Genomic DNA, 20,929 nt, shown 5'->3' with positions numbered 1-20,929 from the left:
GTAACAATCGGTTGGATAGTATAAATCAGATATTTTAGGTACTGTAGACTGTAATGTAAGTGACATGAAAAGTCCAGGGGAGTGAGTAAAGGGTTATCTGTAACCATGGATATTTCTCAACTGTCCTGCTTGCTGCTGCAGGCAGGCGACGTGCTGTAGTCCGCTTATTTTTTGCAGACTACCAATCAGAGCAAAGCTTATTTACATATTAAATATACATGAGAAAAACAGTCGTCTCCTCTACCAGGCTTTTCAGACAATTAAGGAACAGCTTGAAATAAGCCATCCAAGGCATTTCCAACCCAAATAATGTTACAAACTCGATCAAAGGACATCAAGGATTATAACAAAATGAATGAAATAGGTGTGGCATGGGGCCTTTAATGCAATATTTACACTGCCTATTATCAGCAACCATTCATCCAATGTTCCAAAGGCACATTCTGTTTACCAATCTGATATTTTAAGGCTAACCGAGAATACATTGGAGAACCCTTTTGCAATTACGTAATAACGTAAAACACATTCTTGTATTGGTTGTATGATTTGACAATTATTACATAGCTAAATAAGGGCTTATTTTTGTATTATATTTTCCCCAAGGTCAGGCAGACTGCATACCCCAAACACCACAGCACTATTTCCAGGCCCAACACTTACCCAGTCCAACACACGGGCAAATGGGAGTCTGGGAAAGCAGCATTGGACCTCCCCGACCGACCACCTTCTCATCCAGACAGCACAGTCCTACTAGGCTGGCGTTGGCAGCATACAGGATGTGTGTGGGGGCCACGTCACAATGTGTCACACCAATAGCCACAGCAGAGAGAGAAACCTAGAAAAGGTGCAGATAAATAAAACAGTAGGAATACTTTGATTTTAAAGGGATATTCCACCATTTGGGGAATTAAACACATTTTCCACCTCCTCTCGAGTTAAACAATTGATTTTTTTCAATGATCTATGCTATGCTGGAGCTAAAAGTGATACTACCAGACTCCGAGAACGGCTGGATGAACTGGAGAAAGGTAAAAAATCAATTGTTTAACTCAAGGGGAGGTGGAAAATGAGTAATTCCCCAAATGGTGGAATATCCCTTTAACCCTTAGAACCCTAAGCTGTTTTTAGGGCATTTTCACTACCTTTATTCATAAGGATTTATTCTGGTCATTGTAAGTGCCACACATGCATATTATATATTGTTTTTTTCAGCAGAGTCTAGGCTATCCAGATCCATCCTAATGCCATCATTTCATGTATTAGCACTAGCATTGATTTTATTTGGATTTTTAAAGAATTAAAATATAAAAAGCATATATATTATATTTTGACATGTATCTCACCACAGCAAGCTCATAGCTCAATATAATTGCCATGTTGGAGGGATACTCTGGGGCTGAGCAATTTACATAAATATGTGGTGTGTGATTTACAGAAATAAATGCCATTTTTTATTTAGTGATGAAAAATGACCTTTCTGCGCTCCATATCTGTGACACGAAACTGATCTGACCTGACCAGAGTTTGTGTGTTAGCCTGCGTGTGCTTATGGTGTAGGCACCCATAATGATTCTCAACTTTTTACTGCATTGCCATGAACAAAGTAAAGGCAAAAAAGATGTTTCTTTGTTGAACAAATTGGGATGCAATGTGAGCCTTGAATTGGATGCCATGCAGGAATTTGCTAGGATCTCAAAACCGGATTATAAACATGCTTTGTCATAGAGAAACACACGATAGCGTTGGATTATAAACATGCTTTGCCACAAAAACAGACAAAAACGTGGGGTAAGTCCAGCTATATGAAGTTATTATTTTGCTGTCACTTCGTCTGTTTTATAACCCAGAAGGATGTACTTGGTATCAAATGATAGCTCTGTGTCTGAGTAATTCAAACGAGAGTAATGGGTGTGCAGCATTGGTTTGTGTACATGACGTTATTATTTTGCAGTCACTTCGTCTGTTTTTATAAGCCATAAGGATCGATATACATGGATAGCCCTGTGTCTCCTCTTTCATTTGATATACTTGCCATATCTATGCGATCACGGGTTCGCGAGTAATTCAAATGAGAGTAATGGGTGCACAGGTGAACGCAGAGAAGTATAGACTATAAATATGATGCAATTTGATTTAATTTCATGATTTTTATTAATTTTTATACTTGATCGTACAAACAAGTGTGTAGTCTCGTTGGAAAGCCCCACTTCTTCTCTGTCATTCAATAAAGGTTTTATCTCGCTGCGATGAACAGTTCCGGAGCAATGTACATAGAAGAAAGGGTGTGTTTTTTGACGCACTTTGCGTCAATCGGGTTCTAAGGGTTAACCATCACACAAATAAGAGCCACAGCTATTTCAGTCATACATTAAAGTTAAGGGGTTTGTAATCGGAGGAGGTATACCTGGTAAGGGGTGAAGCAATGTAGAGGCCGTATAAGACTTGAATCTGGGGCCTGCATCTGACTGAAGTATCCCATGAGAGCCAGATCCCGCAATTCATTACTGCGCTGATGTCGCCTTTGTGCCACAAAAAAAAATTAAGATCATGCAGTCATACACTAGAAAAAAAACTGTCTTAAGAGATTTCAGATGCTCTATATCAGTGTTTCCCAAACTTTTTTTCTGGCGACCCACTTTTTAAAAATGACAGACCATCGCGACCCATTTCACTTCAAATCTACCCTGCAACCACCAATATTGTTTTAGGCCACAGGTTCTCCAACTTTTCTATGCCTCCCCAACCATACATTGCTATAGGATCCCTGCTTTGAACACGGTTGTGTTGCATTTTGAGCACCATCAGCGTGAAAAGTTGGAAATGACTACTGAAAAGATATGTTTTAATGCGCATCCGAGAGTAGGGGAAATTCTCGCATGTTGCGCAGTCGTCATTCGTCAGCATAGTAAGCTGTTCCTGTATTTCTAAAATAAAATGTTGTAGGCTACGTTGCGTTGCAGACAAATGGGTCCATAACACTGTGGACGTCAATTCCAATGTAAACAGCAAATAACTCAAGTCGTTATATTGTATTGTTGTATTATATTATAGGCTATTGTATAGTCGTTATATCAGAACAAGAGGCGTTTGCGCAATAGCCGGAAGAATGCGCCTTTACTTTGAAGTTAGCGAGGTAGAAAACGAGAGGAATAGTGTTTAAAATGCCCATTTAAATTGTAGACTATAATGCACTGTTGTGCATTTTAAATCAGAAATAAGAATGTGAGGAGGTTGCTATTAACTTTAAAGATTGCATCTGCAATCGAAACTGTATGCAAATTGAATGGCCTTATGTCCGGTCTATGGATGTCTGCTTTAGTTGACAGCACGGTCACTAGATTTTAATCGGTAAAGTTGAGGAGCTGGTATCTATTAATGTTCGTGCAAATAGGCGGATTCATGTCCCTTGCAGTTTGCAACTGCGAGGTACATGGCAGGCGCCCCACAGAACGGTTTCATTTTGAGAGGTAGATATCCATGCTGGCACCCCCTCTGGGATGCGTTCGTCCCCCAGTTTCATGCGCCAGTTTCATGAGCTTTTATGACAAAACCGTGACTGGTAGTTAACAATCTACATCCTAATAGAAAACTGTTAGCTTTCCTGGTATCAAATGACAAATGGTATCAGTTAGGCCTATAACACAACATAAATTGTGCTGGCGACCCAAATAAAATCTCCTGCGACCCACCCGTGGGTCGTGACGCAGACTTTGGTAAACACTGCTCTATATCCTCAAGCCAATAACTGGTGTCAAGTACAGCACTTAAAGAAAAATGGCCATAGTGCCCAAATCTGTGAGCTCTGCCTACAGGAGTAACACTTCAACTTCACATGGCTGAAGAACAGAATTCTGCAAAAGCAGAAAGGAGACTCTTTAGAAAAAGGTAGTGTCAATGATGATAGATGAACTTCTCTCATGCCTCTTGAGTACCTACATCAGGAAACTCCCAATCCTCTGTGTATCAATAAATCACTGACTCTTCAAAATGGGCCAAAACAACTACAGCAACAGCAATAACAACTGCTGTTAAGTTTAATACATTTTAAAATGTATATGTTATTACGAACTATTAACAGAATGTATTCAATACAATTAACCTGCTCATTTTTCTACTCAAAATGCAACAGAAAGTTCAGTTGAATTGAATGAACCATCACAACATTTGGACTGTTACAACAAAATAATGACAAGTCATTGGCTATGTTTCTGTGCTTCTAATTCTTATATAGAGTCAATTATTTCCCTGAAACGGAAACAAAATACATTGGAAGGACATTCCTTGGAAGTTCATTTTTCCATCAATCCCACCCACACAACCACCGACTTCAGTGAACCTGTGACCTCGGTGTTTCTAGCCCCTTGTTCAATCACTCGAGCAACAGGAGACATTCACTCATGATGAAATGTGAAATTTCTTTCTTACATTTCCCCAGAGGAGCCAGCACCCTCAAACTCTGAGTGAATGCTGAGGAACACATGGCTGTGTGGAGCCTCTTGATTCTCAGGTTGTCCTAAAGCAGGCTGGGCCGGTGGGTGTGTCTGCCAGCCATGAGCAGTTCTCAAGAACTCAGGGGTGAGAGCAGGACACTGAGAAGTTTCTCCAAAGCTGAGTTGCACCACGTGAGTCACAGAGAAGAAACGGACAAGATCAACCAACAGCTGAAAACCAAGACCTAGAGAAAGAGAGAGAGAGATTCATGAAAACAAATAAAGGGGGTTAGAAAATGATGGCAGTAAAAGAAAGTTTTACTTGGCTAGAAATATAAAATAAAAAAATAAAATCAAGTAAATGTTTGGTTTGAAGCCAACAGTTCAGTTACTCATGCCCTTAACAATAAACAACAACAACACAAGAGTAAACAAAGTGTGTGTGTGTGTGTGTGTGTACAGAATCCTCAGAATCCAGGCAGAATCCTCACCTCTAACCCAGCCCATGGTGTTTATGATGACCGGCATATCACCACTGCTGTGTCGCCACAGTGACTTCAGGGACTCTAAGTAGCGGTCAAGATCAGATTGGCAATCAGCTTGGCCATAGTAGACCATGTGTCTGGGCTCTTGCTGGTGGGTGAAAGGAGGGCCTACAGGGCGGAATTCAACGTGTCAATGGTCATGTACAAACAGCTCAAAAAGTACTCAGGAAAACCCAAGCTTAAAAATCAACACTTCAAATAAAAGTTTGTTAATAAATATTCCTATGCTGGCTTTAGCATATATTTGGCTGTACAATAGCAACAAGAGGGGTCTACCTTACACATTTCCATCTTGATGGATATTCGTTAGAACATTTAAAACAATTGTCAGTCATCATCATCGGAGCCTTTGTATGAAAGCAACACAAAGTTGTGAAAGACTTTACCTAGAAGAGGCTCTGTGACAGCTGTCAAAGAGAGACAGCCAGGGGGAGTGAACTCAGTCTGTCCCACATCACACTCCAGGTATTCTACGCTGGTAGTTCTGCCAACAAAGTTTGAGAATACAAATAGCAGAAATGGCAGACAATTTTTTTACATGTCTACTTCAAAATTCTAAATTTCTTCTAAATTTTAGAAGTTACTAATTACTCAATGGTCAACAGCATTTAATGCTGCAATTTGATGGAATAGTACTTCAATAGTTGCCTCTTTTGGGCTACTGTTAAAAAATATGCCATCCTACAGTTGTAAGTGGACTTACCATGTATTGAATAAACAAAATCAAACTGAGGGCTGACAAACTGATATGTACCTGTCTTTTATTATAAAGATCTAGATAAACTTAACTCTGTGCATAACAACCTCTACGGGGCCGGGAAGTCCACAGCTGATTTGGGTGTGCCAGAAGACCTGGGAGGGTGGCCATCCCATGGCGTAGGAGCATGACCTACTGCCCACCGTGATTCGATCAGAGGTGGACTGGGCCATAGCAATTAAGGTTGTATACTGACAGGAGCTAAGTTAGTTAACCACAATGCTAACATTCGCTAATGCCATGGTTTGCTGCTGGAGATAACAGCAGCGATAGATGCCTGTCTACGATGCATCCTAAGCATCCATCTGGGACAGTTCTAAAGTTTGCTAAAAATGTTTTTCTGCTGTTGACTCGCTCACACTGTCCTTGGGGGCCCTGTCAGTGCTTTGTAAACTGACCACGTAGAGTGCACACAAAATAAATGTTCCAGTCTTCCATTTCATGCATTTCAGCAAAGGTGTTTACACCAAGTAACAAGTGCATGGTTTATAAAGGCTAAAAGTAAAATAACAGATCAAAGGCCTACTTGTAATATGTTCTGCTTGCATAAAGGGATAGAGTCAAAGCATAAACTGCTCACAATGTAGATCAGTGATATTCAACCGGGGGTCTGCCAAATTATTTTATCTGAAGCATTTTTTTTTCCTCTTCCAAAAATTAAAAACGTCCTATAGGCTACATAAACATTAACAGAACGTAGAAAAGATATTTTATTAACGAATAGAAAGTAGCATATAAGCTACCTATGAGTTTTCATGCAATCATGTGATGACCGTGGGAACATGTAATGAGCAGCATTTAGCCATCTTGCTTCAAAACATGTGACCTCCATCTGCCCCAGAATCTGTGCCACTCACCAGGGTCAGACCTCTCACTAGGTAGGCTATGAGATACTGCATCCATACTCAAGCTTAATTCTTTGTCCCTCCTTAATTAAAATGTGATGGCTAACTGTAAAGCTGATGATACACAGGGCATTTTTTTTGGGCAATGTATATCGCCGGCAACACAATGCAACAGACAACTAGCAACCACCGCTAGTTAGCTAAACGTTGCCCATAAGTATCCAAATCTTTCAGATAGAGACATCACAGAAGAGCTGACACTTATTCGGTTGGGCTGTAGTATATGATAAGAATGTCTTTATTATTTTAAATGTTGACTCCCTATGAATGAAACTAAAATTAAAATTAATATCTCAAGCCTAGCATATCAGCTAATTCATTAAAGTAATTGAAAGTACATGTATTTTTGTAATGGGTGATATGAATGCCAAAATAGCAAGTTAGTTCTCTCACGCAAAGTGTTGTTACCAGTAGATAGCTATACATACTGTATATTAGCGAAGCATGGCATACAATATTTTGGCAAGATAACTGTATGTACAGCTGATCAGACAGAGTTAGGCTACTAAACAGAAAAGACAACTAAACGTGAACATAGAGAAATGAAATAACACAGAATGATAATTTGACTGTTATAGCACACGCCGAAGAGACATAAGGTTAGTGTTCACGGAAGATTGCACTGTTAGTTTGTGTTTTATGCCTTATAGTAATTTTGGACTCTAGAACTTCACTTGAAAAATTGAGGCTAGCCTTAATGTTAACTAATGTGAATGAATGAACACACTGTAATTTCAGAGAAAACAGGAGGGGATTCTAGTTAGGTTGAAGTCTTTTTTAGCGTCAAGTTTGGGGCTAATGTTGACATGCCGCATGTCAACACCCGTGCGTGTGGCAGTAACTGGCTGGAACACTTATGTTTCACGGTGCAGGTTGCACAAGTTTGTTTTTGTTGCCATTTGCAGAGCCTGGGCTGTCTACAGAGACCGTGATTTTTTACGGTGTGTTCAGGGGACAGGCAGCTAGAAAATGCTAAAAAAAAATTGAGCCAAAAAAACATGTGACATCGCTTAGAGCACCTTTAAGGCAAAATCACCTAACTGGTGAAAAGAATCCTAAATCCTAAATCATTGACCAGCACGTGGACACAGTGTGTATGTCTACTTACTGGTTAAGAAGGCTGTTGATGAGATGACGAACAAAGGTAGACTTCCCAGAGTTCTTAGCACCATACACCAAAATTATTGGACAGCGATCACACTCATCATCTGTAGAAGTATGAGCAACAATAATCAGATGTTAGTCCAAATTTTTTCTCTGAAATCAGGGCAGCAATTTAGCTTCCTACAGCATTACTATCATAATTATTTTGAGGCAACTTCGTAGGTACACAGAGGCAGATATGCAGTTCACTTACCTCCCCACACTTGAACAAGTCTGTGCAGTGCATCTCTATAGCTCCTGGAAGTGATCAGCCCCTGGTTGCCACTACTGTTCAGGGCCATCAGTCCAACTGCACTCAGAGCAGAATTATCCACTGCCGAGTCTGAACGCAGTTCTTTCTAGATATGCACAAATGCAAGCAAATAAAGCTTTTGACAATACACAAACACCAATATGGGAACAATAAGGGAACATACAAAACAAATTACAATAGATTACAAATATTACAATGGATCAATGGCAAAGCTGCAGGCTGGAGAAATTCAGGGCACAATTTTTATGTGCTATGTGGTCACGAGCATGACTCTTCAACATGCAAGCAAACACATGAAAATATGTTCCTGAAATGCTTCCTAGTACTGTAGGCTTCCTAATACTGTGAAAGGTGGTCAAAGCACATATTCAATATCACTATGAACATGCCACTATAGTGTCCATTACTATTGAATGGTTCCTTGGGGTTGCTCACATTACATTCAAATTTGTAAGGGATAATGTATTGTCCACCGGTCATTATCGGAAAATAAGAACAGGACCGCTTCGTCCTTTAATAATGACCGGCGGACAATACGTTATAGGCTTACTACACGGCTACTTGCCAAAACAAGTAAACAAACTTCACACAAAGGGTCTTTACAAATTATTTTGATACCGTTGTGGCTTCCGCTGAGGAAACAAATAGTTTGCCACACAAATATAAGTTTCAAGTGTTGTGTGGCAACGTAATTCCTTGCTGACTTTCACTTTGAATGAAGTTCCATTGCTATAGGCGAATGAAAGACGTGTATCAGAAAATCAGACGTGAAAGACGTGAATCACAAAACCTGTTGCCACTGACAGCAGTCATTATACACTACTCACAAAAAGTCAGGGATATTCGGCTTTCAGGTGAAATTTCAGGATGAACATAAAATCCATTATAACCTTTTACAGGTGAACTTAATGTGACCTTCTCTAAACTTTTGAATATGCATGTCCAACAATTCAATGTTTCAGTACTTTCTGCACAACTTGCTGTTCTCTAACAAGGAGCTTAACGGCAAAATTCACAGTAGTGTATACTTTGCAGCGCTCATTATACAGATTTAACAGACCACCGAACTAGGGAAGACCCAGTCACGTGAACGGAACTTTCTGCAGCACTCTGAAGAGCTGTATAATAATTTCAGATACTGCTCAATAAAAATGTTTAGTAAAACTGAACTTTCATTCTTATCACTATGTTAGACACAAAATTTAATTGATTCTTAGCTGAAAATGTGGAGTGGTAATTCCCATAAACAAATATAAAATTCACATTGAAAGGTCAATATATCTATACTTGGCATATGTGTGTGCTGTGTGCAACATTCCACATACCGAGCTAAGGCCAAAGAGCTCTTTGAGCTGTGAGTGGCTAGTAAGGAAGCGTGTGAGGGGGTTATCCAGAGCTTCAAGAAGAACAACACATGAATCTGAATCCATCTCATTCAGTAGATGCTTCCTCGGCACTACACAAAAAACACACAAAAATTACATTACCACACACATCATATAGGCTGGTTTTGGTTGTAATGAATCTGGTCTGAATAATTCCAGTGATGTTGCAAACAATCCAAAGCAGTAAATGGAATTCAACATCAAATACAGAACTGCAGAAATTTGATAATTCATAATTCATAATTCTGAGAAATTCTTGATTGTTTGTGTTATGTTTATGTTATGCGTGTGCCTGTGTGTGTGCCTGTGTGTGTGCCTGTGCATGCAAGCGTACATATGTCTACTGTGTGAGTATGTGTCATACGTATGATTACTGTGAATGTATGTGTGTATGTGTGTGTATCTGTTTGTGCACATGTGTGCACATGAAATGGGTTAACATGACCCCTGGAGGCAAACATACGGAAACAAATGGTCATCCTAGGCCCTACAGTTCTCAAGATATTCACAGAGAACTGTGTCTGCCCTACCCTCCTTTCGGGGGGTCCAGTCCAGCGGGGGGGCTACAGATCAAAACGAAAAATGACGGTTCCATGCTATCCATGTGGGGGTACATGCCCACCAAGTTTTGTGTACCCCGGTCTTTCAGTGTCCCGGGAATCCTTGTTGGTGTACGTCACTAAATGTACACATAAATTATTTTATTGTAAGGCCCCCCATGAACGAAAGTACACAAAACTTGGCATGCATTTGGAGGGTGTCATAATGATCGTGCAATTTCGTGCAGTTTTGACCTTGTCAGCCAGAGATATTGTGATGAAAACACCTAATTTTTTGCTTTTTAATTTTTAACTAGGTGGCGCTATACATGAAATAAGTGGTAATGGGATGGGTTGACATGCCCCCTTAAGACCAACATACATAAAAAAGGTGGACCTCCTAGGCCCTATGGTTCTCGAGATATTCACAGAAAACTGTCTCCGGCCACCTACAGGCCAGTTGGTGTATAGTAACATAAATTAATTTATTGTGTGGCCCCCCATGAACGGAATTCCACAAAACTTGGCGTGCATACAGATGGTGTCATAATGATCCTACACTTCCAATTTCGTGCAGTTTTGACTATGTTAGGTCACAGATACCTTCAATTACAACACCTCATTTTTACTTTTTTGTGTTTAACTAGGTGGCGCTATACATGAAATGAGTGGTTATGGAATGGGTTGACATGGCCCCTTGAGATCAACATACAAAAAAAAAAAGGTCCTCCTAAACCCTACGGTTTTCGAGATATTCAAAGAAAACTGTGTCTGCCCTACCCTCCTTTCGGGGGGTCCAGTCCAGCGGGGGGGCTACAGATCAAAACGAAAAACGATGGTTCCATGCTATCCATGTGGGGTTACATGCCCACCAAGTTTCGTGTACCCCGGTCTTTCAGTGTCCCGGGAATCATTGACAGAAATTTGGGCATGCGGAAAAAAAAAAAATAAATAAAAAAAAAAAATCTGACTAAACCTATATGACCGCCGCTTCGCTGCGCGGCGGTCATAATAATAATTAAAAAAAAAAAACAGAACAATAACAACAGAGGCCATTTTCTTTAGAAACTTGTCAGTTTACTGTTTGGAGAATTCAAAGTTATTGAATCCTTTATGGGTAATAGCAAATTCATCTTCATCACTTCCGTGATACGAAAGTGACGGTACAAAAGGAAGGGGTTTAGACGATCTTGCATTCTCACAGTAGACTTCTATTGACAGTGTTCAAAACTTCCCACCCTAATCACTGTATAACCAATGCTGTGGTTACAATGTACATACTGTACAGGAACCCTGTACTTTATCAGCCAATATAAGGCAGGTCTGCAGTAGGGGTCGACCAATTATCGGCCTGGCCGATTATTAGGGCCGATATTTATCATTTTTATAATAATTGGTATCGGTAATTTTTTCCACCGATAAGCCGATATTGAAATAGATAAAGAATGAAACGCGCTACTTTGTCTGTAAAGCGTCTCTCACTCCCTGAATTTGCTACTCTGTGGTCAAGAGCATTGTCCCGCCCACTACACCGTCTGATTTGTTAGTTAGCACGAATGCAGCCAATCAGGATCGAAGACTGAACACAGACAAAGTTTAGGATTCTCACTGAGGCAGACTGGGCTTCAGCTGTAGCCTACAGAGCTATTTTTCGAAGATAAGGAAGGTAGCCTACATTGCTGAAGTTGCAGTGAATCACAATCATCTACACTGAAGTTACAAAAACACCACTTTGTAAGCTATTGTCTCTTTGATCCGGATCAATAAGTAAAGCACCCACTTCCTTCATTTAGCGAATTCCCGATTGATGCACGTTACTGATGCTGTTTACTAGTTATCCCACAAACTCGGGTGCTGTGCGTCGGTAGTTCTCGGCCTCCGCCTCGTTCGTTAATTGTGAATAACGGGACACCTCGGCGGACATAGTACAGACAAGCCCTAAATTATGCGATAGCGAACGTCAAAAAGTCTAATTGCTCCTTTTTGAAACGGACTGTAAGAAAAGACTACATGCACCCAGGGCCAACCGTAATTTAATCCGACCTGAACAAAATCGCGTCCTGAGCTGGCTATTAACGTGCAGTGTTTTCCATACATTGACTTATCTGTGGCGGGGCGCCACGAAATAAAAATCGGCCGCCACAGATGAATATTCTATGTTTAATTTAATTTAAATTAAATATAAGGTCAAATCCTTGCATTGCCATTGAGCTGCCCTTTTTACGCACGCAGCCTTTCCTTGCCCCGCCCCGCTCTCTCTCGTAGCCCGCTGCCCCACTCCTCTGCATGTGCATTTAACAAAATATTCACGATTGTTGAAGGATTGTTGTTGCCACATAGAAGCATTGCATAGAAGACGTCTGGCTAAATTGCTATTAAATCCGCTTAGCATCGTGACCATGCTGCGCAAATTTGTTCAAAACTGCTGCATTGAAGTGAACTCTGCTAAGGTCTTATCACAGCATAGTAGGCTACATTGAAGAGACTAAACTAAAGTTAAGTTATGAAATCAAGCAGTATCTCAAAGCTAACGTTAGAATACGGTTTGGATGTCGAATTTAGTATGCTTAGCCTACTTCTAAGCTGCTTGTCAATTTCATTGAAGAGCTCATTTTATTGACTCCGACACTGAATGTTTGCAAAATCCCGATGTAAATGGAAAAAAGTGCTTTCCAAAATTCAAAAGTGCTTGTCCCAAGGAGAAGTACGAACCTTTATTTTAACTACGTAGAAAACGTTATGAATTGCATCCACACATCAGCAGCCTTTCAACTGTGTTACAATTGCAAGGGTTCCCTCAAACGTCTTAAAGTGACAGGCACTCAATTAGACCTATACACTACCAAGACGATCTTAATACCACCCCCTCCCCCCCCCGTTGTCAAAGTCAGCTACCGCCACAAATTGAATCCAATTCTGTGCCTTTTAGGCTCTCAAAAGTGTAGCTTATAGCCTACACATGGACACAAATTGCATGCTTAAATAGCCTAAGAACTATTTTAAAACTGTTTTGTTAAACTATTCAACCGTAACACTTGCCATCACGCATGCTCCTCTTCCTCTCCCTCTCGTGCACTCACACACACGATGGCAAACCATCCTCTTTGTGACAGGTCCCTTAACAAACCCATTGTGCAGGCCTACTCTATGAAAATAATTGCTATCACTCAGCTCTTGGATTAACATGACACACAGGATTTACACTTGCAAAGTGATGCAAGTTGATAGACAATTGTGTATCAAAAGAAGAAAGAAAAGTTTGCATAATTAAATGATTTTGAATTAAATTTTTGCAGCATATAGCCTTTACTATCTACCCCCCTTTTTGACAACTGACATATCGGTTTTACATATCGGTTATCGGCGTCCTGTTTTGGTAATAATTGATATCGGTATTGGCCCTGAAAAAGTATAAGTATAGATACTCTTTTGATCCCGTGAGGGAAATTTAGTCTCTGCATTTATCCCAATCCGTGAATTAGTGAAACACACTTAGCACACAGTGAGGTGAAGCACACACTAATCCCGGCGCAGTGAGCTGCCTGCTACAACAGCGGTGCTCGGGGAGCAGTCGGGTTAGGTGCCTTGCTCATGGGCACTTCAGCCGTTCCTACTGGTCGGGGTTCAAACCGGTAACCCTCCACACGTCCAAAGCGCTAACCAGTAGGCCACAGCTGCTCCATAGCCACGGCTGCCCCATAATAGTTAAGCTTGCTTTCCCTGCAGCTTGTTCAGTCCAATATGCATGCATATATTTAACTTAGGATGCTGCTTTATTACAGTGCAAGCAAACCAATGCACTGTATTGTTATTCTGTGGCTTCTTCTTCTACATGTTATTACAGTGCATGTAAATACACTGTACTTTTATCACTAGGCTTTTATACTTTTTATTTTATTATATTTATTTTCTTCATTTCAAAAGAATGTCAGCACAAACTGACAAATAAAGTTGTATCGTATCATATTTTCTTCTAACCAAATTTGTGCTTTATAATTCAGCTCAAACTATTTAACGTACAAACTTTATTCATACATTGTTGCATAGGTCTTCTAAAGCAGTGGTTCTTAAACAAACCAAAAACATGGCCCCCCAAAAAACATGGGCCAAGGCTCGCGACCCCCTTCTCTCTAACCGGCGGAATTTTGTTTCGAAAATGTTGAGGAGGGCATTATGTTAGCCTTTGACTAAAAACCTTTAGAAACCTTTAGTGCAAATAATTTTGCGACCCCTCCCATATTTTTGGCGACCCCCAGTTTAAGAACCACTGTTCTAAAGGACACTTTAGCTATTAAAACTTAAACGTTATACTTTTTGAGATATTGACATAAAAACAAGCTTATTTTACCCATATACTTTGCATTGGGCATTATGACTTCATAAAGGGGCCAATCAAACTGAGTTGCACCTGTTCCAACTGCCAGCTCCTCAACGTCTAGGCCTCTTTCTCTCTGTGTCTCTCTCCATTCAATTAGTAATACAAGGCACCTTCCATTCAACTTTCTCTCCAACTACTTCAAACCATTCATTCATCCATACATTAAACTAATCTATCAACATCCTTCGGTGATATTTTAATTCCATGTCGACTAAGCAGACACCGGCGCAGACACTGCTGAGTGCACTGCTATTTTATAGTCTATGGTGCACTGTCACTTGCCACACACATCAGCGCCAAAGTTTTAAACTGGCAAACACTGGATTAAAAATAGATTTTATGGAGCGGCGCCGACTAAATAGAACTGAATCGTGATTTACACGGCAGCAAAGTGCGATGCTGTTGTGCGGAGTTGTATAGAGTACCGAAGCCGTGTTGTCAAGGCAGCGATTTCACTGGATCTAAACAAATCAATCTACCATTAGAAATCACCATAGCGGTGGCTTTCTTAATACATTTCAATCATTTTACAACGTTTCTAAGACGTTAGTATATTTTTTTTACACTGTAGGAATCACATATTACAACATATATTCATACCAACACAATCAAATTCGTGACTACAGAGTTTTATTTTAGCATGGGTTTCCTCCGTAAAAGAGACCTGCATGTATTGCACATTTCCAATTCTGCCCCCACTTGTGTGTGTGGCAATGACATGATCTAGCCAGCTACTGTACATTAGAGAAGATGAATAGGCCTAACAGTTTCCCAAGAGAAAGTCTGAAGCTGAAGTTCCTTTCAAACCTTTACATAGGATTCACTGTAAAACTAAGAGCAGACCAACAGAGTAGCCTACATCTCAGTTATTTCCTTCTATGTTTTGTTTTAGAGCAATCACGTAGGCTAGCATTCCAAGTTACAGAATAGAAACTAATGCGTTAGCTTATGGCTAATGTATATAAGAAAATCCCATAGAGATGCTAACGGTTAGCATAATCGGTAAACGTAGATAGAGCGAACTTCAATCCATTTACAAAAGAGTTACATGAGAATAGTTATTTGTTTACAACTTGACGTGTTGCCAGAACACCAACCGTATGGACCCCAGAGCGATAGCACAAAACCAATACGTCTTACAAGGCGAAAACGCAGAAAGGCTAGATTCAGCGCTAGCTATCAAGGTAATCTCTCTGATCTAGAAAATATGATTAGACAAATTAGGAAAGAAACTGACCAGGAATTGAATCGTAATGTTAAACCAATGACCTTGCAACCTACTCTTGAATTAAGTTCACCTGAAAGCGTGGAAGTGAATGAATGTGTTGAAGCAGATGTTGAACAATGTGCAGGATTACTAAACCAGATCACCCTGACCTCAGAAATACTTGATGATTATTGAATATGAATAAAAGAATGGAAAATGTTTGTGTAACCTGTGGAAACTATCTGTAAACCTGAATGTAATGTATCATCTCCGAAATGTAACCCGGAGAAGTATGTTAATGCGTGTCATCTTAAATTGTTGGTTAAGATCAGTGACTTCTAGAATGTATTAGCTATTGTGAGAATATTCCCAGCTAACGTGAGAATTTTCCCAGCTATATTCCCAGCTAACGTGAGAATATTCCCAGCCCTCGTGGGAACTTCTAGAAGGTTCTAAACTGTCGTGGGAAAATAGGATTGATTTGTCTCAGGAATGTGTGGGGGAGGACAAGTCCACCTAGTATAAATAGGGGCCGAACTAGACGATCGGGGCTGCTTCTTCTTTTTTCCTTCCTTCAACTCGCTGGGTTTTTGCTTTATGATGTCGCGTGCGGTTGTCAGAATTCGTCCTCCGAAATTCGTTGAGAAGCAAAGTGTTGGACGTCGTGCCAGGCTGAGTCGCGGACCGAAACTCCGTGGAACCTGTTGCAGATATCAGACCTGCTACTCCGACAGAGAGTGACTGCAGAAGACAATCAGCTGACTTTTTCCCTTTTTTGAGGACTTACTTTTTTTTCCGTATATTCTCTTTTTCTCCATTTGTGGATTTACTATTTTTATTGTAATCTCTTCTCCATTTGTGGATTTACTATTTTCCTATTTTGTGGATTTACTCTTTTTATATTTTCTACGACATTGTAACCTGCAAGTGGATATTACGCCGCATTTTGTAACATCACCAAAGTGCTGAAAAGTAAAGAACTCATTTAACCTTGGCATCTAATTCTTCAAGCAGTATTTTTGTCTTTTCTTGGTTTTCCTACGAATTCCAGCAGGAGGATAAGATAACGTGTCTCTTCTGTGGTTATTCATCTGTCTTTTCTAAGACTTAGGTCAGCGTGACTTTATACTGAAGGACGGTAAGAAGGTCTCCACTCTTTAAAAACCTAAGCAAGAAGTAGCCTATAACCTGTGTCTCTAGATAAATTCTAGGGTCAAACATCTTCGCACGTTAGCCAACTGTTCGAGACCTAGGCGTAGTCGCTTCTTATTTCATAAACATCTCAATAAATCCACCACGGAAGCCTGATCAACTTCCAAGGGGGATATTTAAAAATAGGAGCTTTAGGTTATCTGCGCCGTAGAGGGAAGACGTGCGACTTCACTCGACAGTAGGTCCCTGCTATCTACAATAACCTCAAGGGAGGTATCGTAGGTTTTAACTGCTTAGGCCTGGGGTTACGTCTGAGAAACTGCTGACGTTGACTAGGTTTAGGGGGCAACACAAACTGACTATTAAAATACTCAAAGGCTAATGTTTTCTCTCCATATAATACCGTGTAGGAAAAAACGTGACTGTCTCATCAATGCTACTTGAACAGAAGTAGCCGCATAAAATTCCAAGTAGGCTACTCTCGCTGCGTATAATAAACATTAGGCTGCGTGGGACAACGTTGTGACCCACTTGTGATCACGTGACACTTGCTCTGCTGCACTTCTCCCGCATAGCTTACCTCCTGGGAATGTATGAGTCTTCAGTGCCTAATTTCGAGTGTTTTTTCCCCATAAGTAATTTAAATACTCGATAATGTAAATTTGCACATCGTTAAAACAACAATCACGATATTATCGCAGACGATATATATCGCCCACCCCTAGCTAGGACTATCATATAGTAAGCATAAATTGCCCGTCGCCTTCAAGGTTTTATGGACTACTTTAATACTTGTGATGGTAGTAACAATAGGCTTTGATGTGTTATCTAGGATTCAGACTTGGAGATCAAATGTAGGCTACTGACATCGCAGTTATGTCCAGTGAGCTGGTGGCTTGCAAGACACAAACATATACATGTGTAACCATGTCAATTGTTTAGACCTTTCATATAATGTGAAATGCCAAAAACAAAATTTTCAGGATCTGGCCACTTTTTTCGGATCTTGACCAAAAACATAATGAAGAGCGACACCGGATGCATTCTGCCTGCAAGCACATTTTGTAGAGGCATGTTTTGGATGGGCACTCAAAACTGTAATGCTGCAAAGTTTGTAACTGCAGCAAATGGAGGATACGTTAATGAAAGCAAATTTTCACAAAAACAATATTTTAAGTAAAAATCTTCAATGTCTTGACTACATCATTAATTATGCACGTTATTTGATGGATACATTTCTGGGGAGTTGCAAACTTCTGAATAGTAATTTAGATGGCAATGACATTGATATTTTTTTGCAACCACTGTAGACTTGTAGTACTATGCTGGTTTATGCAGCAGGCAAGTAAAAGGCTAATGTGTCCCTGAGTGTCCTTGATTGGTTCACAAACACAGAAACGACAGAGTAAAGGCTCATTAAAGGCTCGTAGTAAAAGCCCCACAAGACGGAACAATCTATGTTCGTACAAAAAGGGAGCGTAAATTCGGCTCAAGTCTTACCAGAGGATAAGTATTTGCGCACAACCATCTTGGCTTCCTGTCGGCCTTCTTTGCGGTTTTTGGTGGATAGGGAGCTGTCTGCCAAGGCCGTAATGGTGAGTGGGCAGTGAGAGGCTGGGGAGTAGAGGGGGTAAGGCTGCTGACCCTCCTCTATGGTGAAACCAAACACCTCCACCCGCCCATACAAACACGTCAGCAGGCACTTCCCTCGAAAACACAGCGTCTGCAAAGACCAGAGACCATACAGACATAAGATGAATTGCTATGCGACGTAGATCCAACTCATCAGAATGCACAAAACGCAAATAAGCCACACATTCAATGTACCATTATGCTCTTTAAAGAAACAAAATTAACATACCGGTAATTAGTGAATATTCTTGGCATTAAAGTAAGTGAACCCTTTGGAATTACCATACAACAGCTTCAAAGTAATTTTCATGGTAAACAAACTTGTAACAGGGAGAATCATGAGCCTAGCATAGCTGACAGCGCCCCGTAGGCAGATAACCAGCTTTGCAATTTGGCTGTTGGTGCCCTGTTGACACCTTGCAAGAACCGGGAAACATTACCTAGTCAGTAGATATGGCTCTGTCTTCACCTGTTACTAGTCATTTGGCTCCAAAACAAATGCACATGTACCATGTCCAGGAGCAGTATTTACAATGGAAAGGTAAAATATAAGTAATCCGTGACTAGTATAGGGGGAGCCCATAAAACCCAAAACTACATTGAATGGCTTTAGGTGGTTCAGGATTTTGGACATAGGACCTCATTTCCAAGTTAGCAAGTGTGATATTTATCAGTGGAGACCGTTTTCAAAACGTTTCCTCCAGTCCTTCTAGTTGCAGAGTTCGCAGGTGCTAGGCTAGCGCAAGTCATCAGTATGTGTTAGCCTGCCACTAAAAACAGTCTTACTCACTCCACAGTATCCTCATAGCAAAGCTTCTAGGTCCTTTGGCTGCTTTAGCCGCTAGCCGGCTAACTTGCGTCAGACAGCACCAATTTTTTTCACGTTTTTCAGTATTCCCTGAACATGATCAACTGAGCTCCGTGTTAAAATTGGCCGGATTAAGAAGAAATTAGTCCTACAGGAATTAGTACTATTGTTATGACTAGAGGAAATGTTAAGCTTGTATTTTGTGCATTTGGCAAAAGCCCCATATAGGAGCAGTACAGAGGTAATCAAGAAATTTGGGAGAATTCCTGGTCGGCCGATAATGTTTTGAGGCTGGGCAGTAGTAATGGGCGATAGAAACGATATGTAATATAAATGATACAAAATTGGCTTACGATAGTGCAATAGAATAAAAATATCTATCGCAATAATGCATGTTGATGAAACAGTCTAACCGTGAAATTTAGAGCCACAAGCTGCAACCGGCTGCAATGCATCATCGTCATCTTGAGTGAACATGGCTGAAAGCGAAACGGAGGAGCTGGTGAAAAAGGCCGGGGCGACATCCATTATTTGGACTTGGTTCAGATTTAAGCCGTCCGACGAGCAGCAGCAAACTATACCCTGTAGAGCAGAGGTGGGCAAACTATGGCCCGCCACGCACTTTAATCCGGCCCATTGAGCATTTAATAAGGTTATCACAGGTTGCTCGCTATTTTTTTTATCTTTACTGCAAACTTCTTTCTGTATTTATCATAAATATGGGTATTGTTGGATTTACAACACGGTTACAACGTCTACTTAACTTTCTGCGAGACCAGCATGATCAACAATAGCCTAACGTTAATGTTATGCATTCCTCTTTAGAAATCTTTCTCTCAACGCATAAAGTTAAGTAGACGTTGTAACCGTGTTGTAAATCCAACAATACCCATATTTATGATAAATACTTACCAAAGATGTATTTCCGTGTGGCGTGCTCCAATGTTCCTTTTTTCCCAATTCCCACTGACGGTAGTAAATGATGCTAGGCGTTGTGGACTTCAGCAGCCAATGAGAGTTGGACTTCAGCAGCCAATGAACACTTAATCTCCCCTGAATTTTCTGATTGGTTGACAACTGTGGAACAAACGTAACGCTGTCGACAGTTTTGAGTGAGCGCGACAGATCTGCTGAGCGAGTGGAGGAACAGTTTATGTGAGCACGTACAGTGAAACTGAAAGAAAGGGGGCTGATGTTGCACATACATATTGATATTAGCAAACAGGCAAAGACATTTGTGGAGCACAACATAGATTCCTGTTTGCTCAACTACTGTACAATTTTTTTTGTGCTCGAGTTTTATTTTTCCTCAAAATATAATTTGTGTGCTCACTCAAAATATTTTTCTGCGCTCAAATTGTGCTACTGCTCGCTCATAAAAGTAGAACAAATGTAACTCCATAACCCCAATCCCTTTTGAGGGTTGCCGGTTCAAACCCCAACCAGTAGGAACGGCTGAAGTGCCCTTGAGCATTGGGATAAATGCAGAGACTAAATTTCCCTCACGGGATCAAAAGAGTATATATACTTATATATGTTGTAATTACAGTTTTACACAATAAATGTTCTCAAAACTATGTACTACCTTTCTTTCTTTCTTTTTAAATAAAATACATTTAGCAGTATGGCTTTCCTTAGGATCTATGTAACCTGTTCTGAAATGGTTCTATTATAATTTATATATTGTGATAATGATATATATATATATATATATATATATATCATTCTCAAGAGGCTGCAATGTATATCGCAATATGGATTTTAGGCCATATCG

At 40.3% G+C, this 20,929-nt stretch overlaps 1 protein-coding gene across 4 annotated transcripts in view; it reads right to left on the bottom strand.

The window, feature by feature from the left end:
• Positions 1-20,929, bottom strand: part of nol9 (nucleolar protein 9) — a 34,083-nt gene that overhangs the window by 6,111 nt on the left and 7,043 nt on the right. For 3 of the 4 annotated variants that reach the window (XM_076276999.1, XM_076277002.1, XM_076276998.1), the window contains exons 3-12: positions 20,068-20,232; positions 18,216-18,438; positions 9,380-9,510; positions 7,995-8,139; positions 7,746-7,845; positions 5,362-5,459; positions 4,922-5,083; positions 4,426-4,675; positions 2,405-2,519; positions 661-835 (exon numbers count right to left, since the gene is read on the bottom strand). In XM_076276999.1, the coding sequence (XP_076133114.1) occupies positions 661-835; positions 2,405-2,519; positions 4,426-4,675; positions 4,922-5,083; positions 5,362-5,459; positions 7,746-7,845; positions 7,995-8,139; positions 9,380-9,510; positions 18,216-18,438; positions 20,068-20,232 (1,564 nt within the window). The remainder of the gene's footprint in view (positions 1-660; positions 836-2,404; positions 2,520-4,425; positions 4,676-4,921; positions 5,084-5,361; positions 5,460-7,745; positions 7,846-7,994; positions 8,140-9,379; positions 9,511-18,215; positions 18,439-20,067; positions 20,233-20,929) is intronic. The other variant, XM_076277003.1, reaches the window with a different exon arrangement.

This window comes from Alosa pseudoharengus, unplaced genomic scaffold, assembly GCF_046254945.1.
Source record: "Alosa pseudoharengus isolate Yale_2024_CS ecotype anadromous, Long Island Sound unplaced genomic scaffold, YU_APseudo_1.1 YU_APseudo_1.1_scf_9, whole genome shotgun sequence".
NCBI classification, from domain to species: domain Eukaryota; kingdom Metazoa; phylum Chordata; class Actinopteri; order Clupeiformes; family Clupeidae; genus Alosa; species Alosa pseudoharengus.
Note: the sequence above shows the minus strand (reverse complement) of the source record. Positions and strands in the feature narration are given on the sequence as shown.